This window comes from Marmota marmota, unplaced genomic scaffold (assembly GCF_001458135.2).
Source record: "Marmota marmota marmota unplaced genomic scaffold, marMar, whole genome shotgun sequence".
Lineage (NCBI taxonomy): Eukaryota > Metazoa > Chordata > Mammalia > Rodentia > Sciuridae > Marmota > Marmota marmota.
Window position 1 is genome coordinate 7,303,414 of NW_026000241.1, and position 25,852 is coordinate 7,329,265.

The window sequence follows — 25,852 nt, forward strand, 5'->3', positions numbered from 1 at the left end:
GGGGGGGGCAGGGGGTTAACAGGGATTGAACTGAGCCACATCCCCAGCCCTATTTTGTATTTTGTTTATTTATTTTATTCTAAATTTTTAAATTTTAATTTGTTATATATAACAGCAGAATGCATTATAATTCATATTACACATATACAGCACAATTTTGACATCTCTAGTTGTATACAAAGTATATTCACACCACTCGTGTCTTCATACATGTACTGAGGGTAATGATGTCCGTCTCATTCCACCCAGTGTTTTATTTATTTAGAGACACGGTCTCATTCAGTTACTTAGTGCCTCACTTTTTGATGAGGCTGACTTTGAACTCGTGATCCCCCTGCCTCAGCCTCCCAAGCTGCTGGGACTACAGGCCTGCGCCACTGTACCCAGCCCTGTCTTGTCTTTAGGGAGCAGCCACACTCTCAATCACGAGTGGGTTATACTATCTGGGCAAGGATGTCCTCATCCTACTTTTTTTTTTTTTTTGGTACAAGGGATTGAACCCAGGGACATTTTATCACTGAGCCACATCATTTTTATTTTGAGTTAGGACCTCACTAAGTTGTCTAGGGACTCACTAAATTGCTGAGGCTGGCCTTGAACTTGCAATCTTTGTATTTGCAGTCCTTCTGCCTCAGCCTCCCCGGAATTACAGGCAAGTGCCACCATGCCCGGCCTAATCCGGCTTTTGTTTTAAGTCCCGTTAGTCTCTTTTATTGTTATCCAATTTTAATAAGACAAAGGATATTGGTTTTCTATTTTAAAATCAAATACAGGGGCTGGGGATATAGCTCCGTTGGTAGAGTGCTTGCCTCCCATGCACAAGGCCCTGGGTTCAATCCCAGTATTACAAATAATAATAATAATAATATACAAATTTAAAAAAAATAAATTTGTTTAAATTTTTTAAAAATCAGATTATTCTTAAAAAGTAAGTCAATAAAAATATATATATTAAGAAAATAACTGTTAACAAATACCTGTTTAAACAATTCCTTTATTAAATTCTTTCTGCTGAAATATCCAGTGTAGTTTCTGTTTTCCTAACTGACTAAGGAGGGGAAAAGATGAATGATTAAGGCAAAGTCTAGAACAGGGTCTGGTGTATCATAGTACATGCTCAAGAAATGTTTTAAATGTGACTTGATGAATGGATTATTAAACAAGGAACCACCTGTCGAGGCAGGTGCTGTGGTGCACACCTATAATCCCAGCTGCTCAAGAAGCTGAGGCAGGAGGATTGAAAGTTTGTGGCCAGCCTCAGCCACTTAGTAAGATGCCTGTCTCAAAATTAAAAAATATAAAGGGGCTGAGGAAGTAGGTTGGAGGTAGAGCACCCTTGGGTTCAATCCCCAATGCCAGAGTTGGGGGATATACAAAGAAAAAAAAAAAACATTTTGTTGACTCCTACCAAGAAATCTATTTCCCTTATCTTACAATGACCTTGGACAAGTAAGTCCCTGAATCCCCTGTCCTGGGGCTTAGTCTGCCCCCCAAACTGAAATCAGGACACAGTGTCTTGCCATATATTTTTCCTTGCTTTATTCTTAGTTTTGAATTACACATAGTAATTGTACATATTTATATATTGTATTTTGATCAAATCAGGGTAACTCTCCCATCCATCACCTTGACCATTTATCATTTCTCGTGGTGCGAACATTCAAAATCCTCTCTGCTATTTTGAATATGCAATACATTATTGCTCGCTGAAGCCACCCTACTGTGTAATGACTGAATATGTTATGGGGTCTACCAATCACTCCTTTCACAGACTCACTTCTCAAAACTGATAAACCTTGGGGGGGAGCCCACTAATAGTGGAGAAGGAAGTGAATTGTACCTCTGGGTTTGTTGGGTTTCATTCATTTAGCCAAACTTTTACTGACCACCTACTTGCCAATCTATGCTGATGTCACAGCTCCCTCTAGGAGGTCTCAGTCTGCTAAGATGGGGCAAAATGTTCAATGTCTTCATCTTGCTCAGCCATTTCTTTCATCTCTAAATCAGAATTTGAGTTCCGCAGATCCTGTTATTGGTGCTTCACTTCCTGATTTACTTGTCACCTCCTCCAGGAAGACTTCCATGACCCATTCCCAAGCAGGGCAAAAAGAATCACACTTGGCCTGTACTTCTTCTATTAGCATATGTACAAAATCTCTCTTCACCCTCCTCAGTGCCTTCTGCCATCTCCAGGGCCTAACCCCAGGCATGAAGAATGCTATCTTTGGAGTCAGATCTTCCTGGTTTGAATTTTGGTTCTGCCTCATACTTGCCATGAAGCCAAGGGCATTGGAAATTTTTCTGAGCCTTAGTTTCTTCTTCTGGAATAATCCTAGGATTGTTGTTGAGAGTTCAGTGAGGTGTTGTTTACAAAAGCTTTTCACCAAGAAGACAGTTGACAAGTTTGAGCCCTTTCTGGTCATTGTTATCCGTTTCCTAATCTGTAAAATGGAGTCAGCAGTCTGACTCTCCACCATCACCCTAGCTCTGTGCCTGGCACTGAGTAAGTGGCTGTGATACCAGGCACTGGAGGGGCTGCAGGTCTGTTCATTTCAGCTGGGGGTGGGGAGCGGGTGTCATTCTGCAAAAGGGAGGTGTGTTCTTGAAGATTCTGGCATAAGTCTCCCCCAGCCCATCCTGGATGTTCCCCGCAGGTGTTGTGTTCCACTACCGGGCAGCCCGGGATCGTTATGCGCTGACCTTCGCTGCAGCCCAGGAGGCCTGCCGTCTCAGCTCAGCCACCATTGCAGCCCCTCGGCACCTGCAGGCTGCCTTCGAAGATGGCTTTGACAACTGTGACGCTGGCTGGCTCTCTGACCGCACTGTTCGGTGAGGGGGTACAGGGTGGGGAGATGGAGAGCTAGCCCCTGGAGAAAGAGGCTCTTGGGGCGCTCCGGGAACACACATCTGAGAAGGGATGCCTACTCTTGGTGTTGTCAGGTATCCCATCACCCAGTCCCGTCCCGGTTGCTATGGGGACCGTAGCAGCCTTCCAGGAGTTAGGAGTTACGGGAGGCGAGACCCACAGGAACTCTACGATGTGTACTGCTTCGCCCGTGAGCTGGGAGGTAAGCCTGGGAGTGGGAGGGCCCTACCCGCACCTCGTCCTGAATCTGTTTCTCTCCCAAATCCCCATCTCTCCCTAAGTCTGGATGTAGCTCTCAAAACCTGCACCAAGGCCTGGACTATTCTAGAACTTTCCATCCCTCCTTGAGCCCCTCTCCCTCCCAGCCACACTCTCTCTCTCTTTCTCTCTCTCTGATCCTCTGAATGCTTCTCCCCTTCCCTTTCTCTGAAACCCCCTCACTGAGCTCCTCCCTCTCCTTGAAGCCCATTTTGCTCAAGGATCCAGATTACATCATTTGTAAAAAGAAGCTAAAGCTTTCTCTGGTTAGTACCAAACTAACCAGGAAAAGAGCTAATGACGACCGTGCTCTGGCGAGCTGGAAGCACAGCCGCGGTTGTGCCCCCTTCGCTTAACCACCACCCAAACCGGGCCAGGACGGGATACCTGGATGGGGACCTCCTTCCCGGACTTAGGGAAGGTCCCCCTGACCTCAGTCCGCCCCCTCCCACAGGCGAGGTCTTCTACGTGGGCCCCGCCAGCCGCCTGACGCTGGCCGGTGCGCGCGCCCAGTGCCGCCGCCAGGGCGCAGCGCTGGCTTCGGTGGGACAGCTGCACCTGGCCTGGCACGAGGGTCTGGACCAGTGCGACCCAGGCTGGCTGGCCGACGGCAGCGTGCGCTACCCGATCCAGACGCCGCGACGGCGCTGCGGGGGACCCACCCCCGGCGTGCGCACCGTCTACCGCTTCGCCAATCGCACCGGCTTCCCGGCGCCGGCTGCGCGCTTTGACGCCTACTGTTTCCGAGGTGCGTGCGAGGCTCCGCCCACGGGACACGCCCCAGTGTGTCCCCAGTGGCCAGGCACCGGAGGGTGTGTACTTGGTGAAGGCCACACCCCTAGCAGCTTCACTTGGTTGCGGAGGCCGCGTGCTGGGGATAAGCCACGCCCAGGCCGACGGCCACGCCCCCGAGACAAGTTTCTCCTTAGGAACTTGGCTGTCGTGGAAGGACATGTCCCTTAAGAGAACCTACCTCTAGGAGAGGAGTCACATTTTCCCCAGAGGGTTATATATATTTTCTTAAGTCCGGAGGTGCAATACCCCTATAAAACACGCTCCTGGGTGGAGCACATCCCACCTGGAGCCACACTCATGGGTACAACCCTTGGCGTTAGGGGTGATGCCTTGATTAGCCGGCTGCTCGCTCTGGGTAGTGTCGCAGCAGGGGCGGATGACACCTGCCTTTGTTGTGAGGCCACAGCCTCAGAAGGTGCAAACTTCAACCCCCAGAGACCAAGTCCTTTGTGTAAGCTATCACCAGTCCTAGATGGAAAAATAGTACCCTTGTTGGGAGGGGCACACCCACTGGACACCTCCCATCCCCAAAGAAAGATTCTTAGTTGAATCCCTTCCCAGGCTTATAAGATCTCAGAAAGCTGGACATTGCCTGTGCTTCTCCCACGAACCAAACTGTCTACTGAATCCTCCTTGTGACCAGGTGACCCTGATCTTGACAGTGGGCTGGGTCTGGCCCAGCCTGAATGGTGGAGGTGATAACTTTATGCCTCCCTCTATCACGCTGGAGAAGCTCAGAAACCACCCAGAGCTGCATAGATGGTCTGTGTCAAAGCATGTGGGAATGTGGGTAGAATTCAAGCAGAACTTCCCTGGCAGCTCCTGGGCCTAACATATGTATTCTGTTTTCTCCCATAGCTCATCATCCCACTCCACAACATGGAGACCCAGAGACCCCCTCATCTGGGGATGAGGGGGAGATTCTGTCAGCAGAGGGGCCTCCAGCCGGAGAGCTGGAGCCCAAACTGGGGGAGGAAGAGGTGGGGGTCCCTTCTGACTTTCAAGAGCCTCTGGTCTCCAGTGGGGAAGAAGAAGAGCCCCTATTCTTGGCAGAGAATCAGAAGTCTCAAGAGACCCCCAGCTCAACCCCGGGTGACTCTGCACTGGCCTCATGGCCCACCGAGGCAGTGTGGCCAAGCACTGTGGCTCCCAGCCCCAGCAGAATGGGGGCAGCCACTGCAGAGGCTTTCCACACGGAGGTGGCCTCGACAGTCCCCACACCCAAGAGGAGAGGGCGTTTCAAAGGGTTGAATGGACGCCACTTCCAGCAGCAGGAACCAGAGCGAGGGCTGGAGGGGGAGCTCAAGGACGGTGCCCAGCCCTTCACCCCAGCTGGGAATCATGTGGAGCCTCCCGTGGTCACAGAGGCCTCGGGAAGTGGCCAGAGCCAGACTCCTTGGGCCATTCTGACCAACGAGGTGGACATGCCTGGAGCAGGTGAGTCTGGGGTGGGGTGGGAGCTGGACTTGGTTGGGTACCTGAAGGCCGGGAGGGTGGACCTATCCTCAGGACAGGGGAGGATGGCCTGAGTCCCAGCTGGCTCCCCTGACCTCACCCAGCTCCAGGAGCCCCTATTAGACCAGGGTCAGGGACGTGCTCCTCAGCTGATGAGTCATAATTATAGTCACTCTTGCTCTTTTGCAGGTTCCTTTGGTGGCAGGAGCCCCCCAGAGCCCTGGTTGTGGTCCCCAACTGTGATCCAACCCAGCATCCCAGGCCCCAGCGGGACCCCTGACCTGAAGCTAGAGGGAGCCAAGGCCCCCAGCATGAAGCCAGCCACCTCCGACCTGTCATGGTCTCCCTCGGAGTCCACTGTCCCAACCTCCAGCCCCTCAGAAGGCTCCCCCGCTGCCCATTGGGAGGCATTCCCCACAGCCACCTCCCCAGACCTCCCTGTCATGGCCATGCTGCGTGCCCCCAACCTGTGGCTCGTGTCACACTCTACTCCTGTGTCCTCTGAAGCCACTGAGGTCAAGGGCCATGGTGAGGCCATGACCACTACCCCACCCTCTGCAGCCTCAGGGACCAAAGTGTATTCCCTGCCCCCCTCTTTGAGCCCAACAGGTCAGGGTGGAGAGGCCACAGCCATGACACTCAGCAGCCACGGAGAAGGAAGTCCCATTGCCCCCTCGACGGCAGCTATGGTCACACAAGCTGGAGCCAGCCCTGACTCCCCTGGGACAGACTTTGGAGACATTGAAGCGATCAGCCCCACTGAGCTCAGCCAAGCTGAGTACCCCGGGTCCAGCCCATGGGCATCTATGGACAGGAATGTGACGGTGGATTTCGTCACCGAGATTGCCGGTGAGCCCACAGATGTCAGAGGTATCTCAGGATCTGAAGCTGGGGTCTTCATCAACACTGCAGAAAGCCCCACGTCCAGCTTGCACACCTCTGGTCATGAGGTGCTGGGCTCCTGGCCCTCTCCGCCGGACGCCAGCTCCCCATCCGCACCTGCAGCGGGCCGTGGCATCTTCTCGGTGTCTGAAATCATCCCTGGTTTGGAGCCTTGGGCAGCTGCAAGTGGAAGAGCCCCTGGAGGTCCCAGAGATTCCACAGTCTCGCTGGCCCCCAGTGGTGGAATTTGGGAGTCTGGATCCCACGTGGTTGAAGGAGCTGAAAGCCCCACCTTGAGCCCTTCGGTGGCCGTGGATACCAGCACAGCAACGTCCCTTACATCTCCGGACCAGGGAGCCAAGATTGGGGTCCTGGATATGTCCACACTGCCCTCCTCAAGTTCCCAGCCCTACCCAGAGCCAGAGGACCAGATGGTGGGCCAGGGAATGGTGGGACCTTCAGCTCCTCCACCTCAGGGCAGTCCCCCCAGAGAGCCAGCCCTTCCCCCGTGGACAACCACTGTGGCCGGCCTGGAAGAAGCTGCTTCTGTTGCCTCGGGGGAACCTGCCGCGCCCTGGGACTCCCTGAGCACCCTGCTGCCCATCTCCCTGGGCCCAGAGGAGGCTGATCTGCAGATCCTGGCAGGGAGCCCAGGTGTGGAGGGTTTCTGGGAGGAAGCAGCAAGTGGAGAAGAGCCGGCCCTGCCAGGGACCCCTGCAAATGGGAGTGCTGAGGGGGGTGAGTTTCAAGTCCGCGGATCCTTCTAGGCCAGGGTGGTCAGCACTTGGTAACTAAGGACTGGAGGAGCCCAGAGTAAGGAGGGTGGGTTGTCCCTGGGGGTCTGGGAGGATGTCCCTGGGAGTCTGGGAGCAGAGGATGATGTCAGACAGGAGCTCAGCAGGTGGAGAACCAAAGGTAGGAATGACGAAGCTCGGGGGAGATGTGACGTGGGGCATGAGTTTAGTTTACAATCCCTGCCGTGCTTACTTTGAGCTGGACAAAGCCGAGGACGCTGGTCCTCAAGGATTCCCCAAGTCTGGGGAAGACAGAGCTGGGCACAGGTGCCTCCCAGGTGGGGCCAGAGGGATGGGGCATGGCAGGGAGGGCATCCTGAACAAATAGGAATTGGAGCTGGAATGGAGTAATGTGGATCGTGGGGGCCTTGAGTCACAGGACAGGTGTGGTGGCATCACCCCATTCAACACACGTGGCTTGTCACTACCTGGCCAATTAGTGGCCACACCTCAACTGGAGCCCACAGCCACCTAAGTCTCAGCTTCTCTGCCCAGCAGAGCCCAGAGCAAGCCATTGACCTCTTCTCCCTGAAGCCACATTAGCCCCCGGCTGAGCCTGCAAATTCTGGCCCCTTTTGAAAAATACTAAATACTGTCACATTGAGCTTCATTTGTATTTTTTCAATTAAGCTTTTTTTTTTTTTTTTTAGGCCAAATGAGCTTTAAAAAAACCCCAGGAGCTAATTAAAAAGCAATTTTTTTCTGAGTTGCAAGACATTGTTATTAACACAATTGTTTTTTAACTTCCTTCCCCTTTTTTTGAAGGCAGTGTCTTGATGGAAATAGCAGATGCCCACACTGTCACCTCTGGGCTGTGTCGGGGGTCAAATCCTCTCTCCTTAGATTTGCAGGAGACAGGCAGACTCAGGACATAAAGCTGATGCCTAACATTATCTTTCTGGGTTCTAAACACCTAACTGGAATTATCTTGGTTAATCCTTACAACCTCCTTATGGACAAGTTCTAGTGTGATTCTCACTTTACAGATGAGGAGGCTGAGGCACAAGGAGGTCAAGAGATTTGTGTAGTTATGCAGCGAGGGAGTGATTAGGCTGGAGTTTGAATCCGGTCCATCTGAAAACAGAGTCTCTGTCTCAACCCCTAGGCTGTAAGATGCAATACCAAGTTCACTGGGATTAAAAAAAAAAAAATCCATGAAGTCCTGGGGAGGCCATGAGCTTACCCAGCGAGGAAGCTGAAAAGGATAGGCTAGGAGGTCTTTCTTTGAAGGTGGAAAAAGTCTCAATGCCAAGGGAGCTAGAGAGCTAGTCCTTAGAGATGTAGAAAGCGACCACATGGAGGTGCTAAGGAAATCGTGTTTGGAGCTGATTTTGGACCTGGGGCTTGGGCTGCCTTGAACTTTGCTGGAATTTTGGCCCCAGACTAAAGCCAGCTGTAGTCAGGTGGAGGGAGGTGGGCAGTGCCAGGGGAGACCCAGGCGCCTTCCCACCCTCAGCTTGCAGCAGAGATGCTAATGAGGCCAAAAATAAATGCAGCATCAGTGATCGACTGAGTCACCGCCAGTCCGTGGGCAGGTGTCGGCAGCACAGGGCACCTGGCGGGGCTCACGAGTTCTGCCACCCAGAAGCTCCACGCGTGTGCTCACACGTGCTGGGGCCACTCTAGGGCCATCATGCAACCCCAGGCTCCATCCTCCTTCCCTTTCCCTGGTCTTTGAGACCCATACCACCACCCCAGGAATAGGTCTCAGACATTGCAAGATGACCACCTGCTGCCTTCCTCCAGTTAGCTTCCAATTATTGTGTGCCTGCTGTGTTCTGAGCCCTAAGCGGAGACCAAATCCTCTGTCCCTTGAAAGCTGACATTCTAGAGCAACACTGTAGACCTTTCCCAAGGGTGGAAATGTTCTCTCTGTGTGCTGATTGGCATGTGGCTAATATAACTGAGGAATTGCATTTTTTACTTTCATTTCATTTTAATTAATTTAAGCATGAATGGCTCTATACGGCTGCCATATGGAGCAGCACTGCTCTAGGGAGAAAGATGCACAAGAAACAATCATCATAATAAAAGTGTACATTATATTAGAGACTAAAAAGTGATAAGGATAAAATAGAGGGCTGGGGATGTGGCTCAGCGGGAGAGCGCTCGCCTAGCATGTGTGAGGCCCTGGGCTCCATCCCCAGCACTTCAAATACACAAATAAGTACACTATTTTTTTTTAAAAAAATTTTTTTAATATTTATTTTTTAGTTTTCGGCGGACACAACATCTTTGTTGGTATGTGGTGCTGAGGATCGAACCCAGGCCGCACGCATGCCAGACGAGCACGCTACCGCTTGAGCCACATCCCCAGCCCCTAAGTACACTATTAAAAAAAAAAAAGAGGAATAGTCGGTCACTGCCACACACACCTGTAATCCCAGCAGCTCAGGAGGCTGAGGCAGGAGGAGTTGAAAGACAGCCTCAGTGAAAGCTAGGTGCTAAGCAACTGAGTTGCTTAGCACCTAGACCTTCCCAGCCTTCAGGGGAGGAGTGTCTGTAAGTTGGTGGAGACTGCCTACCAGGGAACCCTGGAGATGGAGAGGGGACCCTCCTACCTCCAGGGAAATCCAACTCCAGGGAAGTGATGGGGAGGGCTATAAGGACACACTCATGGATGTCCCCTTGGGTCCCCAGTCCCACTTGTGGGCAATGCTGAAACATCCCATCAAGAGTCCCCAGGCTGATATCGAAAGAGCTAGACATGGCATTCTGATCAGGGCTGGCAGAAAGTTGTGAGCTACTGTTATTTCCATTTTATAGACGAGGCAACTGAAATCCAGAGAAGTGACTTGCTCAGGATTCCCTAGTGTGAGTGGCAGATTTAGATTCTGCAGGCTGTGGTGATAACCACTATAATCCACCATCTCTCCACATTATAACCACTAAGATGGCATCAAAAGAGGGTGAGCCAGGCTGGGTTTGTGGCTCCGCAGTAGAGCACTTGCCTCGCACGTGCGAGACCCTGGATTCGATCCTCAGTACCACATAAAAGTAAATAATTGAAATAAAGGTATTGTGTCCAACAACAACTAAAATATATATATATATATATATTTTAAACAGGGTAAGCCAACAGAAGGTAGGAGAGAATGCCTTCTTCTTCTTCTTTGGTCCTGGGGATATAACCCAGAGCTTCACACATGGTAGACAAGCACTCTACCTCTGAGCTACATCTCTATCCATTTTTAAATTTATTTTGAGACAAGGTCTCGCTAAGTTGCTAAGGCTGATCTTGAACTTGCCATCCTCGGGCCTCTGCCTCCTGAGTAGCTGGAGTTGCATGCGTGGGCCACTGCCCTCAGTTTCCTTCATTATTTCTGGTGCTATTCATACCCCATCTGGAACCTTATGTCCACTGTGGCCCATTTTGAGAAGCACAGCTATGAGCAGGGCATGTCCAAAAGAGGGGGACGAGTCCAGGAGGGCACTTAAACCCATGTTTTGGGAGACTTCCAAAGATAATCTTATGGAAGTGGTTCCATGTGAGGAAATTTGCCACAGGCAGAGCAGCCCACAGATACTTTTGGGGGGCAGTTCCTGAAAAGAGTAAGCTCTTCATCCCGGGGAGGGGGTGTACAAGGCCAAGTTGGTGACTACCTGCTGGGGAGGTTACTGGGGGTACTCCAAGTTTGATGAGGAGGGCTTTAGGGACCTGAGGTCTGGAATTCCAGGAATTCTGTGACCTAGTGGCCCAGTCCCTCCTCACACTGCCCATCCATCCTTCACCTCCCTCAGATCCATGTGAAAACAACCCTTGCCTGCATGGGGGGACGTGTAACGCCAACGGCACCATGTATGGCTGTAGCTGTGACCAGGGATTCGCCGGGGAGAACTGTGAGATTGGTGAGTGCTCAGGAGCAGCAGCTGAACCTGGATTTGTTTGACTCAGAGGCTGGGGGTCTATCCCTGTGGCCACACCCTCGAGACTCACAAAAAGAGATCACTAAAAAAAAAAAAAAAAACTTTAAAAAGCTCCTTTCCATTTCCTACTCTCTGAATCCAGTTCATACAGCTGGGTCCTCATCCTGGGAGTGTGGTTCTGGCATAGATTCCTCTAAGCAAAGGGCCCTTGGGGATCTTACCCTGTCCAGGGTGGGCAGGCATATAGGCACCACTACCAGAAACGTTAGATGTTACTCCCAAGTCCAACAAAGGAAATACTACAAATTATGATCATTTTTAAAACAATAAATGTAAATGATATAATTTCTTGAGCTCTGTAACTCATCTCCTTAACTTCTACATACTACTAAGTATAAAATCATAACAATAAATATCAATGGTATAATTTCTTGAACTGCTTCATTAGCTGTTCATTTAGAACTCCCCTAAGAAGGTGCCATTATTTTTATTGCTCTGAAAAAAAGAGAAACAATCTCAGAGAGAGGAAGTGACTTTCCCAGTGCCCTGTATGCCTCAAGCATTGTCTCTGCAGAGATTGGTAGAAGAGGAGGTCAAGTGAATATTTCTACTGCAATGGCTTTGTGATTCTGCAAGTCCTTGCAAATGTCTAAACTCTAGCTCCAGCTGAATTTCAGCTGGGTTTGATGCAAGAGCATAACCTTTACTCTTCTGGGGTTAGAGGGAATGTTCTGCACATCTTGGCCTGATTCAGCTGACACAGTGGCATCTTCTCTCATAAATGCCAATTTATGTTAATTATGTGAGTCTCCACCCCCTAGGTTGCAGAGTCATTCAGCCTTCTCTGGAGACTCAGGCCTAGGATGGACAGCACAATTATGAATCCATCTTTTGCCTGGTTTGCTATGGGGGCTCTGAGCCCAGGATATGCTGACTGTGACTGGTCCCCTCCCTCTCCCTGCCAGACATTGATGACTGTATCTGCAGCCCCTGTGAGAATGGAGGCACCTGTATCGATGAGGTCAATGGCTTTGTCTGCCTTTGCCTCCCCAGCTATGGGGGCAGCCTCTGCGAGAAAGGTGAGTTTCCACCAGGAAATATTCCCAGCAGTGGGATTTGATGCTTGGTTACAGGCTTCCCCCACATGCTTCAGGTCTCTGCCTCTGCTTCCATGGCTGAGTCCCACAGGTTGTTAATTGGTTTCCTGAGATGAAATTTGCATAATTTAGAATCAGACTTTTTTATTGATTTTTAAAAAATAAATGACAGTGGAATGCATTACAATTCATGTTAGAATCAGACATTTTTTTAAACATTTATTTTTTAGAAGTAGTTGGACACAATACCTTTATTTTATTTATTTTTATGTGGTGCTGAGGATCAAACCCAGGGCCTCACATGTACTAGATGAGTGCTCTACTGCTGAGCCACAATCCCCACCCAGATTCATACATTTTAGTGTCTAATTCAGTGGGATTGAGTACATTGACAGTGCTGTGCAATCATTATCTCTGTCTAGTTCCAGAATCTTTCAATACCTCCAAAGGAAACCCTGTCCCTATTAGCAGTCATTCCTCATTTCCTATCCCCCACACCTGGTGGCCACTAATCTACTTTCTGTCTCTGTGATTTGCCTGTTCTGGACATTTCATACAATACATGTCTTTTTGTGTTTGGCTTCTTTAACTTACCATAATGTTTTCAAGATTTACCCACATTGTAACATAAGTCAGTTATTCATTCCTTTTTTTTATCTGAATTTTAAGGTTTTATTCCATGTTTTTATTGACTTATTTTAACTATACCTAATGGTGGGATTCATTGTTACATGCCCACATTGTAACAATCTAATTTGGCCAATATAATTCCTTTTTGCCTTCCCTACTCTTTATTCCTATTTTTTAAAAATATTTTTCACTATATATGGACACAATACCTTTATTTTATGTTTATTTTTTATGTGGTGCTGAGGATCGAACCCAGTGCCTCACACATGCTAGGCAAGCTCTACCACTGAGCCACAACCCCAGCCCCTCTCCATTCCTTTTTAAGACTGAATAATACTCCATTTATGGACATACCACAATTTGTTTGTATGTTCCTTATTTGATGGATACTTTGGTTGCTGCCTCCTTATGGCGAATGTGAATAATGATGCTGTGAACATGTGCAAGTTTTTGCTTGGATACCTATTTTCCATTCTTGGTTTTTCCCTTTCTTTGGGTATATGATCAGAAATGAAATTCCTGGGTCCTGTGGTAACTCTAAATTTAACATTTGGATCTGCTAACTGTTTTCCACAGCAGCTGTGCTATTTTACATTTCTACCAGCAATGTATAAGGGATCCAGTTTCTCCACAGCCTTGCCAACATTTTCTTTTTCCTTTTCTTTTGTTATGTCAGCCTAATGGGTATGAAGTGGTATGTCATTGTGATTTTGATTTGCATTTCATAATGACTAATGATGCTGAGCATCTTTTCATGTGCTTGTGGGCCATTTGTTTATCTTTTTTGGAGAAATTCTGCTCAAGCCCTTCACCAGAAGGGAAATTTTAGGCCTTCCCAAGACCATTTCTGAGTCCACATGTTCACAGGGGGAGTGACCCTGACAATTAGAAAAAGAGATGTCAGCCTTGACCCGAGAAGGGGTGGGGGTGCAATGGTTTCTCAGTTGAATGTCTTCCAAAGAACCTTTTTGTGTATATGGAGCTGGCGATGGAACCCAGGGCCTCTCGCATGCTAGGCAAGCGCTCTACCACTGAGTCACACCTGAGCCAAAAGAAAAATGACTATGAAAGTGGGGAGGTGAAAGGGTAAGGAGGGGCCTGTCCTTAAGGGTGAGGGATGATCTAGCCCCACAGGGACCTTAGGTTGGGCCCTATCTTAGTGTGAGGGGGCTGTGCTCATAGCTGGTAGACCTTGGACCCCCTCACACTCCTATCCCACCTCCTAGATACAGAAGGCTGTGACCGTGGATGGCACAAGTTCCAGGGCCACTGCTACCGTTATTTTGCCCATCGGCGGGCATGGGAGGATGCAGAGAGGGACTGCCGCCGGCGGGCTGGCCACTTGACCAGCGTCCACTCAGCTGAGGAGCACAATTTCATTAACAGTAAGGACAGTGGGAAAGGGATCCCCCACCATCATGATGAGCAGGGGTGGCACCTGTCCCTTTGCCAGGGCATCCTCCCAGGGTCCCAAAAATATCACTTCTCCAAAGCTGTGATCATCAGTGCAAACCCGGAACACTCTTAATACACACGCCTGCTGATTCATTTGTGGATTCATAACTCACTTTTGTCATTCGCCAAGTATTCATGGAGCATGCGCTATGTGCCGGGTACCCGTTCAGGCACTGCAGCCCAGCGGTGAGAGAGACACTATTCTGTCTTCAGGGAAGGATGCTCTTGGGGGTGGGGTATAGATAAACAAGTAAATATCTAATTAGATAAAATTATATTATTTCATACTTACATTATTTTAGCACTCCATGTTTTACTTTAATATATTCTACACTATTTATTATACTATAATTTAATGGGTCCTACAGATAAATATAACAGAGCCAAGTAATAAAGGACCGCGAGGGTGCATCTGTGATGAAATGAGGACCCATTTCTGCAGAGACCGAGAGAAGAGAGTTTTGCATTAATTAAGCTTGGCACTTATTGATTTATTCATTATCCCTTCTGCCATTTGTTCATCCATCCGTTTCTTCACGTTGTTTCTTCACATTTCCGCGGCTTCGGTCCGGGGTTGATTCTTACATTGCTCATTCTCTGGTCCGCCCCTCTCTCTTCCTCCCCGGCCTCCCTGTGCGCCAAGCTGCTCATCCACCGCGGCCCCGCCTTGCTCTTTCTCGCCCGCGGGGTCCAGCGCTGCCTCCTGGGTGGCTCCTATTCCTCACTCTCTCCCGGCAAAGACGGGACAGTGCTGTGTTTATTCCGCCTTCGTCCTGCTTGTTTATGCCACAAACCGTGACAAAGCTGGAACCCAAGCCGGGCCCGGTGGCGCACGCCTGTAATCCCAGAGGCTCGGGAGGCTGAGGCAGGAGGATGGAAAGTTCAAAGCCAGCCTCAGCAAAAGCGAGGCGCTAAGCAACTCAATGAGTCCCTGCTTCTAAATAAAATACAAAAAAAAAGGGCTGGGGATGTGACTCAGTGGTCGAGTGCCCTGAGCTCAAGCCCCTGTACTAAAAATAAATAAATAAATAAATAAATAATAAATCTGGAAGCTAATCGGAGCCCTTTGAGTGCCCCGTCCCCACCCCAAGGTACGGGGGCAGCCAAGGGCGGCTGCTAAGAGTGGGGTGAGGACGTCGCCTGTGGCCCACAGCCAGGCCGGAGAGGGGGTCCTGACCCTCCCGCTCCCCGATCTGGGGGAGGGGCTCTGGACTCTATAAGCACCCTATAAGCCCCGCGCGCACGCGCTCGCACTCCTCTCCCCTTCTTCCCCACGCAAGTCCAGCTCACCTCTGGGAACCAGCGCCTCCAGGCGGGGTCCTTCCCTCCCTCACAGGTCCCTCTGCCTTCAGCCCAAGAGGAGGCTGAAGGCGGAACCTTGGGTCCCCCTGGGTCCCCCTGGGTCCCCTGGGTCCCCCTGGGTCCTGTACTCGCGCCCCCCGTCATCCCCACCTCCATCCCCTTTCCCCTGCGTGTCCAGCCCCCTCCAGGCCGGGAAGGGCATAAGTCCTTTTCCGCGGCCCAGCCTGGGAGTGCGGGGACGCCCATCCCTCACGACACCCACCCCCACGCAGGCTTTGGGCATGAAAACACGTGGATCGGCCTGAACGACCGGATCGTGGAACGCGATTTCCAGTGGACGGACAACACGGGGCTGGTGAGTGGCGGTCCCTTTCCTCGGGTGGCTGAGCAGCGTGGGCGGTGCCCTCCGTTTACCCTCTTGGGCAAAGTAACTGCTAGTGTTCGTCCAAGGTCCCCAGGGACTCTATGAAGCTGGCATTGGCGAAGCGGCTTCAGTGAAGCCCCCGTCTTCACCCAAGTCTTCCCCAGCCAGGAAATGGCCCGCCCCGAAAGTTGCTGAAACTGCAAACCCGGGTTTCACTTCCCTTGGTCTCTCAGCCTGGTCTGTTAGCGGTTGTCACTCAAATAGTACCTTTTATCCACATCTCTCTCCCTTGGAAAATTTGAAAAATCTCTAACCTGGATCCCTGCAGCGGTCTCCCTAGCCATTTGCTACCTGCCCCTCCCCGCAGTCTGGAAAACAAACTTTTTTTTGTTTTGGATTTTTGTTTTAAGACGGGTCTCATTATACTGCCCAGACTGGTCTGGAATTCCTGGGCTCAGGTGATCCCCTCGGCCTCCTGAGTAGCTGGGACCCAGACGAATCAAGCATATCTGGCTGCAGCCTTTAAAAAAAAATTGAGGTGAAATTTATAAACCAAAGAACTAGGGGGCTGGGGTTGTAGCTCAGTGGTAGAGCACTTGCCTAGCATGTGTAAGGCACTGGGTTCAATTCTCAGCACTGCATATGAATAAATAAAGGCCATCAACAACTAAAAAATTTTTTAAAAAACTAATCATGTTAAAGTGGCATTTTAGTAACATTCATAATATCATAACCACCACCTCCATCTAGTTCCAGAACATATTCATCACCCTAGAAGGAAACGCTGGCACACAGGAACCTTTAAAGAATCACACTTCAGGGACAGGGGCGTGGCTCAGTGGTAGATTACTTGCCTAGCCAGCATAAGGTCCTGGGTTCCATCCCCAGCAATGCAAAAATAAAAACAATTGAAAGACAGATGTTCAAACACACTGGTACCTGAATGTTCACTGTGTCCCTAATTACAGCAGCCAACAAATGAGAACAGCCCAAATGCCTATCAACCAATGAATGGATAAATAAAATGGGGTCCATCCATATAATGGAATCGTATTCAACTATAAAGAAGAATAAACTCCTGATACATACTATAACATGAATGAACCTTAAAAACATCAGAGAAGCTGGGCACAGTGGTGCTCACCTGTAATCCCAGTGACTTGGGAGCCTGGGGCAGGAGAATTTTAAGTTCAAGGCCAGTCTCAGCAACTTCACAAGACCCTCAGCAACTTAGGGAGGCCCTGTCTCAAAAAGGGCTGGGGGTGTAACTCAGTGGTAAAGTGCCCCTGGGTTCTATATATAAAACTTACCATTCTAAACACTCTTACTTTTTAAGTTCATTGGCATTAATTACATTCACAATTTTGTGTAACTATCACCACCATCTATTACCAGACCTTTTTAATCACAACAAAGCAAAATTCTGCACCAGTTAAGGAAAAACATTTCTATTGCTCCCATTNTGTGTATAAGAGACAGTATATATATATATATATATAATAAGTGAAATAAACCACATATTGCATGATTCCCTTTATGTGACATCCAGAGGAGGTAAAGTTATAGAGACAAAAAGTAGGTTCATGTTTGCCAGCATCTAGGGGCAAGGGAAATGGGAGCAATAGAAATGTTTTTCCTTAACTGGTGCAGAATTTTGCTTTGTTGTGATTAAAAAGGTCTGGTAATAGATGGTGGTGATAGTTACACAAAATTGTGAATGTAATTAATGCCAATGAACTTAAAAAGTAAGAGTGTTTAGAATGGTAAGTTTTATATATAGATTGTGGTTTTCTTAAAAAGTCCACCTCCTCCCTACTACCATTCTCTGGCCAGAGCCTAACTCCAGCATGCAGCCCCCCCACCCCCTGCCTCCATTCTGTTCCTGCCTCTGAGCCTTTGCAGTTGTTGTTCCCTTTGTTTGGGACACCATTCCCCATTTGGATTCTTTGCATCTTTGAGTCTTCACTTTTCCTGTTGGGCCTCCTCGAAATCCCTCCTGGACTTCCAGGCTGAGGTCACCTTTTGTTCAGCTACTTAGCTAACAGTGACTCATGGAGAAAGCAGGGGAAGGAGGCCGGAAGATCAGAGAGGGAGACACTGCAGGCTCTCAGCAGAGGGATGTGGCTCAGGTCACAGTGACAGCCACCCTCTCAATAGGCAGGGGAAGGCCCATTGTAGAGATGAGACCATTGAGTCCCTGCAAGTCTGAGGAGTCTGGCCAAGGGAATCTTTCAGGAGCCTGAGCTGGGACACAGGACACTGAACGATTCCCTGCTCCCTCTTCCTGAAGCAATATGAGAACTGGCGTGAGAATCAACCGGACAACTTCTTCGCGGGTGGCGAGGACTGTGTGGTGATGGTGGCGCATGAGAGCGGTCGCTGGAATGACGTTCCCTGCAACTATAACCTCCCTTATGTCTGCAAGAAAGGCACAGGTACCTGGCACCTTGCCCCCTCTTCCTTCCACCCACGTGCTCATTGGTTTATTGTTTTATTCAAGTTAGTGAATGTCAGCCCCCCGCCCTTCTCAGGAGCCAGCAGTGAGAGGAGTCCTGTTTCCTCCCATCTTCACCGATTCTGCCCATTTTCAAAAGTTTTGTTCTTTATTCACCAAAGTGGTAAAACATAGTATCTCATTGTTGTCTCAGTTTGCATGTCTTTTTGGGGGGCACTGGGGATGGAACCCAGGGCATCCTGCTTGCTCAGCACATGTTCTACACTGAGCTAGGACCCTAGCCCCTTGCGCATCTTTAAGGATGAGAATTACCCACTGTTCGCATGTTGACAAGTTATTTCTGTGTGTTTTTTTTTCCTGTCATATGCCAATTCATCTCCTTTGCTTCATTTTCTGTTGCTTGTTGGTTTCCTTGATTTTTTTTCCACTTTTTTTCTTTTCTCTTCAATGCTGGGGATTGAATCCAGGATCTCATGCATACTACACAAGCACTCTACCACTGAGCTGTATCCATACCCCAGTTTTATTGATTTTTAAGAACATTAAAAATTTTTTAATTGTACACAATGTTTAAACTAACAAAAAAAATGTCCTTTTAGTTGGACACAATGCCTTTATTTTATTTATTTTTATGTGGTGCTGAGGATCGTACCCAGTGCTAGATGAGCACTCTACCACTGAGTCACGACCCCAGTCCCAATTTTTAAGAACTCTTTACACATGTAGGAAATCATTTGCACACATTTTCTCTTTTCTTTTCTTTATATTTTTGTTTCTTCTTGCTTTCATTTCTTTGCCAGTTTTCATGTCCTTTCTCCTCTTTCATTTGCTCAGATAATTATTCTTTTTTGTTTTTTCCTCCAGTACTGGGTGTTAAACCCAGGAACTCATGTGTGCTAGGCCAACTGAGCAGTACAGCACCAAATATTCAAGACCTTTTTATTTTATTTATTTATACGCGGTACTGAGAATCAAACCCAGTGCCTCACACATGCCAGGCAAGTGTGCTACCGCTGAGCCACAGCCCCAGTTCCCCCTCTTTTTAAAAATATTTTGTTTCACTTGTAGTTGGACACAATACCTTTATTTTATTTTTATGTGGTGCTGAGGATCGAATCCAGCACCCCACATGTGTTAAGAGAACACTCTACCGCTGAGCCACCACCCCAGCCCCTGCTTTTTAAAAAATCTTTATTTTATTTACTTATTTATTTTTATGTGGTGCTGAGGCTGGAATCCAGTGCCTTGCACGTGCTAGGCGAGCACTGTGCCACTGAGCCACAATACACACCCCCCACCACCCCTTGTTTATTTTTTATTTTGAGACAGAGTCTCACTAAGTTGCTTAGGGCCTCACTGAGTTGCTGAGACTGGCTTTAAACTTGCAATCCTCCTTCCTCAGGCTTCCAAGCTGCTAGGATCACAGGCATGTGCCCCCAGCCTGGTTTCAGATAATTATTCTGTCTCCATCTCTTTCATTACTGTCATGCTCTGTCCTTGGCATCAGAATGGGAGCAGGGTTCATCATGAAGGTTTCTGCCCCTAAGGAGCTCCTGGTGGGGTGGAAGACAGAGACAGGTATGGCACCTTCTAGCCCTGTGAGATCACAGCTGCTGACCCACTGAGGGGAATATTAATCCCAACAACACATAAAACTAGGTTAGCCCCAGTCTTGGCCACTTCCCTAACTGGAGGTTCCTCTGTCCCCAGTGCTGTGCGGTCCCCCTCCAGCAGTGGAGAATGCCTCACTTGTGGGTGCCCGCAAGGCCAAGTACAATGTCCATGCCATTGTACGCTATCAGTGTGATGAAGGATTTGCCCAGCACCATGTGGCTACCATCCGGTGTCGGAGCAATGGCAAGTGGGACCGGCCCCAAATTGTCTGCACCAAACGTAAGTGGCTGCCTCCAGAGACCCCCTCCCCACATGGATTTACAACTGTTTGTGTTGGAATAAAACATCCCATTATTACCCACACTGATCTGGTGTAATGTCTGCCTGGTAATACAGCCTTGCGGATAAGTGGGAATTTACCAGCCCACCTAACGTGCCCTCCATCTGGGAGACCCACTGCCTCCAGCCACCCTGCTGTCATCAGCTTTTGCTCTTTTCCATTCCTGTTTCACTCTCTTGCAGCCAGACGGTCACATCGGATGCGGAGGCACCATCACCACCACCAGCATCACCACCAGCATCACCACCACAAATCACGCAAGGAGCGCAGAAAACACAAGAAACACCCAGCGGAGGACTGGGAAAAGGATGAAGGGAATTTCTGCTGAAGAATCAGGCAAAAGAAAGCACAGCCCCCTTTCCCACACCTGCTCTGGAGCTTCACCTGGGGAGAACAGAGCCCAGAGAGAAACAAGAGGGTCTGGAAGTCCCTGAGCCCCAAGCCACACCCCCTACACATTATCCTTTGTAAAAAGCTCCTCTCTCCTCTTTCGTACATACACAAGGTCCTCTTGGCAGGTGTAGCCATGTGTCTGAAGAGTCCATTTTTGTCAGACTGAAATCTGGGAGCATCTCCCAGCTGAGGGAAGTGTAATCGGCAAAGATCATTCTTTGCCTTGGTTCAGTCTTTTGTTCATTGGGCTGATTGCCAGTTGTTGAAATAAGGCTTTGATGAGAGTGCAAGAATGTATGTTTGGATTCGAGCTCAAGGATTGCTTTTCACACCAGAGATTCAGGCTTAGTAAATGGTTGGTTGTCCTAAATCCAGGGTGAAGCCTTTGCTTAAGGTCACCAGCTTTAGGAGTAGAAGGCTAAACAGAAGCACACTGTTTGAACTTGATGACTGTTCTTCCTTCACCTTGGACTTCAGTCCAAGTTCGGTCTTTGGTGTTGGTGTGTAAACATAGTGTGGAATTCCCATGTATTGAATTTTAAGAGTATTCTTAGAAAAACCACCCTCCATGCCCTCAGAGTTTTGGGGGAGGATATTCACAGCAATATGTAGAGCCGGAGGGAAAGTGTATTGCTTACCCTCCCAGGTCTAGTCCAGGGCTGAGATTTGGTGGTTTTGCATGTGTGATGAATCTCTCACACACAAATGAGAGGATGTTTAGGGCTAGATAAGCCCGGATTTCTTCCACCTCCATCTCTCAGGGAGACAAAGAACCTCCTTCCTGGACCAGGAAGGTGCCAAGTTTTCTAACCCAGTGCCCACAAATACCTTTCCCTCAAGCAGACATTGGTAGTATCCCTGCCCTGGATCCCAACCCTCCCAACCTCTTCCCCATATCCAGCCATTGCCTGGTGGAATAGAAATGCTTAAAACTTGAAGTATTGACACCTACCTACAGTCATATTGTAGAGAGATGCACGGTGTTAAGACCGAAACACACATACACACACAAACACACACATACTCACATTTTTCTCTCATAGTTTTAAATTTTTTTTTTAATGGGAAAGAACTCACCTAGCCTTCTGGCCTCAAATCCATAACCTCTTAAAGGCCTCACCAAGCCAGATGCAAGACCCAGCTCCCTGATCTCTGGCAGGAAAGATTGCAACTTTTTCTCCATGTCCATTGTCCACTTTCAATTCCTTCAGTCTGGGTAAAAATCTGCAGATTAGTGTATTGGAAAAGGGTCTTGTGCAAGAAAGAAATATAAGCAAATGCATCGTCTACGTAGGGGCTCAGTAGAAATAAAATGTGTTAACTGAGCCTATATCCCTCCTGGGAAGTAATAAGCAGAGTTGACAGCTATGGAAGAGCAACCATGCTAAGGACTTACACACTATCTTGACTCTTCTCAACAGCTCAGTGACTTAGAAACCATTATTTTCTCATTTTATGTGACAAAACTGAGGTTCTTAAATACAAGGGAAAGGCACACAATTGAAGTCATGGCCAAGACCAAAAGAATGGTTTAGCCTGCTTCTGTCTGACTTCAAATACTGCTTTCTACTTTGGGGAAAGACAGTGAAAACATTCTCTTGTCTCTCTGTCTCTGAACTGGGGATTGAACTCAGGGGCACTTAACCACTGAGCCAGCCCTTTTTTTAATATTTTATTTAGAGACAGGGTCTCGCTGAGTTGCTTAGGGCCTCCTTAAGTTGCTGAGGCTGGTTTGAACTCATGATCCTCCTGCCTCAGCCTCCCGAGCCACTGGGATTACAGGTGTGCATCACCACACCTGGCTGTCTCTCTGTTATACACACACACACACATACACACATACACTCAGATTTAAGAAATGGTTGAGAAGTATAATTTGGACCTTACCCTTGACCACAGTCTAACCTTCTCTGCTACAGACATTAGTCACTGTTCCCTCTTAACGTTATTGTTGAGAAAGCTCTAGTTTGTCCTCTTACTTTAATAACACTTCTTGTTTTAAAAAAGATAATAATAATAATAACAACACATCTTCAGCCACCCACATTGCAACAGAATTATCCTATGTTTGGGGAGACTGGGGATGCAACTTCTTGGGGGTCTCATTGGTGCTCCCTACCCTTGGGCCTCTTTGCCCTCTGCACCCCCAGCTCCATGATGGAAGGGGGCTCTGGTCTTTTCTAAAGCGGGAGGTTTGTCTTTTGCTCTTTCCCTTTGGGATGTGCGTGTGTGTTTGCGTGTGCCACATGCATGGCATACGTGTGAATGTGTGTGCGTGTGACTAGCTTTGGTTCTGCTGGTTTTGCTGTGAGCTACAGTGTTCTGTGGGTCTGTGATATCTGACACTGTGGACATTAATGTACTTCTTGGACATTTTAATAAAAGTTTTTTAACAGTTCAGCCTGCCTTTCATCTCCTGACACTTTAATTGATTCATTCACTCAGCATTTGTTTGCTGAGCAGCTATTATGAGCCATGTACTGTGCTAGGTACTGGGGAGATAGTGCTAAATAGGAGAGATATGATCCCTGGGTGGGTATCGGGGAATGCTTCCTAGAGGAAATAGACGGAATCTAAAGGAAGAGTAGCATTAATTAGACCAGGAGGGGAGAAAAGGAAGAGAATTTCATCATCGGGAAGAATAAAGACAAAAGTCCCTTTTAAAAAATGTTCATAGGGGCTAGGGATATGGCTCAAGTGGTAGAGCACTTTCCTAGCATGCATAAGGCACTGGGTTCGATCCTCAGCACCACATAAAAAAAATAAAATAAAGGTATTGGGTCCACCTATAATTAAAAAGTAAATATGTTTTTTTTTAAATGTTCATAGATAGAAACCATTAGGGAAGGGAAAGGAGACACGGAGATGTGGAGAGGGAAGGGCCATAGAAGGCAGTGGTGGGATGGATAGGATATATGCATGTATGGAAACGTCACAGTGAGACTCAATGTAAACAATTAATAGGAGTTAATATTTATAATATAAGGCACAAGAGGGTTCATAACTCATCTGAAAAACAGCAATGAGCTTATAGTGGCTGAAGCAGAGTTAAAGAGGCAGAGAGTGAAGAGAGAGAGGTCAGAGGGTCAGAGGCAAAGGGTCAGCCATTCAGGGCCATGTGAAGGAATTTGGGCTTTAATTATAAAAGCAATAATGGTGTCGGATGTGATGGTGCACGTCTGTGATCCCAGCAACCCAGGAGGCTGAGGCAGGAGGCTCACCAGTTCAAAGCCAGCCTCAGCAACGGTGAGGTGCTAAGTGACTCAGTGAGTCCCTCTTTCAAAGTAAAATATAAAAAGGGCTGGAGAGGGGTTGGGGTTATAGCTCAGTGGTAGAGTGCATGCCTCGCATATGAGAGGCACTGGGTTCGATCCTCAGCACCACATAAAAATAAATAAATAAAATAAAAATAAAGTATTGTATCTATCTTAGAAAAAAAAATAGGGCTGGAGAGGCCTGGGGCTATCGTTCAGTGGTAGCATATGTGAGGTCCCTGGTTGGATCCTCAGCACCATATAAAAATAAGTAAATAGAATAAAGATATTGTGGAAAAATATTAAAATGGGGAGGGCTGGAGATGTGGCTGTGTGACTAAGTGCCCCTGGTTTCAACTCCTGGTACCAAAAAATTATTAAAAGTAATTTAAAAAATAAAAGCAATAGTGTCAAGAAAAAAAAATTAAATATCCACCATAAGCAAGGTCAGAAGACAAACGAAAAACCTGGAAAACAATTTTTCAAATCAGAGGTAAAGGTCTTACTGCCTTCTTTATAGAGCACCTAAAGATCAATAAGCAAAGACTAATAATCCAATAGTCAAACAGGCAAAATATATAAGCAAATAGTTCACAGAACAGGAAATACCAGCTCTTCAGCTACAACATATGCTCCACAAAATAATGTACATTTTTCAAAACATAAAAGAAAGGGCATATAAGTAAAAAGGAATAAACAAATCTAACCAGAGGGCCTTGCATAGATCAGTGACAACAGTGTGCCCAAGGTCAAAATCAGTTGTGGTAGTGGGATGTTTAGTTTGCCCATGAAAAATCTCAAGTGACAACATTTGAGAGATCATCTTCACCTCACAGATTGGCCAAGGTCAAAAGTGAAAATAGAGCCAGGCACAGTGATGTATGTGTGCCTGAAATTCAAGCTACTCAGGAGGCCAAGGCAGGAGGATCACTTAAGCCCCAGAATTCCAGGCTCACTTGAGCAACATAACCAGATCATGTCTCCAAGAAAAAAAAAAAAAAGTGACAACACCCAATGCTGGCAAGGATGTGTGAAATAGGTGAGTGTCCATTAATGGCAGAGCATCAACTAATCCTATCTCTTAAGAAGTAGAGACCAATATAAAAACACAACTTTGATCTCTTGAGCAAACAACTCCTGAGATGATCTTCCAGCCTTTGTGTGAGATGATGTGAATGCTTATTACTAACAACAACAACAAAAGAAGTGGTGGTACACATCTGTAATACTAGCTGCTCAGGAGTCTGAGGCAGGAAGATTGCAAGTTTGAGGCCAGCCTGGGCAACTCAGTGAGACTCGGTCTCAAAATAAAATAAGAGCAAGGTGGTGTAGCTGAGTGGTAGAGCACTTGCCTGGTATGCACAAGGCCATGGGTTCCATCCCCAGCATCATCAAAAAAAAAAAAAAAAAAGGAGAGAGAGAGAGAGAGAGAGAGAATGGAGGAGGTCTTTATATGTTGACAAGAAACTTACTAAAAAATTTGTAGGGCGGGAGTTGTGGCTCAGTGGTAGAGCACTTGCCTAGCACATGTGAGATACTGGGTTCGATCCTCAGCACCACTTAATAAATAAATAAAGTTATAAAAAATGTTTAAAAATAAAATATTTTAAAAAAAATTATATATTGGGCCAAGCACCGTGAGGCATGCCTATAATCCCAGCAATTTAGAAGGCTGAGGCAAAAGGATCACAAGTTCAAGGTTAGCCTCAGCAACTTAGTAAGGCCTTAAGCAACTCAGCACGACACTGTCTTGAAATAAAAACCAAAGGACTGGGGATGTAGCTCTATGGTAAAGTGTCCCTGGTTGTGTGTGTGTGTGTGTGTGTGTGTATGTGTGTGTGTGTGTGAGAGAGAGAGAGAGAGAGAGCACATTAATGGTCATAGCAGCATTATTCACAATAGCCCAAAGTGGGAACATTTCAAATATCCATCAACAAATGAATAAATAGCATGTGCTACCTACAGGGGACCAGGATGTGACTCAATGGTAAAAGTGCTTGCCTAGCATGTGTGAGGCCCTGGGTTTGAGCT

At 47.8% G+C, this 25,852-nt stretch overlaps 1 protein-coding gene across 1 annotated transcript in view; it reads left to right on the top strand.

Annotated features, from left to right (window-relative positions):
* Window positions 1-22,291, top strand: part of Ncan (neurocan) — a 24,965-nt gene extending 2,674 nt beyond the window's left edge. The window contains exons 3-14 of the mRNA XM_048795421.1: window positions 2,655-2,829; window positions 2,941-3,068; window positions 3,579-3,872; window positions 4,778-5,356; window positions 5,564-6,994; window positions 10,792-10,899; window positions 11,883-11,996; window positions 13,871-14,029; window positions 15,674-15,756; window positions 18,056-18,200; window positions 19,931-20,113; window positions 20,357-22,291. Coding sequence (XP_048651378.1) covers window positions 2,655-2,829; window positions 2,941-3,068; window positions 3,579-3,872; window positions 4,778-5,356; window positions 5,564-6,994; window positions 10,792-10,899; window positions 11,883-11,996; window positions 13,871-14,029; window positions 15,674-15,756; window positions 18,056-18,200; window positions 19,931-20,113; window positions 20,357-20,502 — 3,545 coding nt within the window. The 3' untranslated portion in view covers window positions 20,503-22,291. The remainder of the gene's footprint in view (window positions 1-2,654; window positions 2,830-2,940; window positions 3,069-3,578; window positions 3,873-4,777; window positions 5,357-5,563; window positions 6,995-10,791; window positions 10,900-11,882; window positions 11,997-13,870; window positions 14,030-15,673; window positions 15,757-18,055; window positions 18,201-19,930; window positions 20,114-20,356) is intronic.
* The last annotated feature ends 3,561 nt before the right edge of the window (window positions 22,292-25,852 follow it).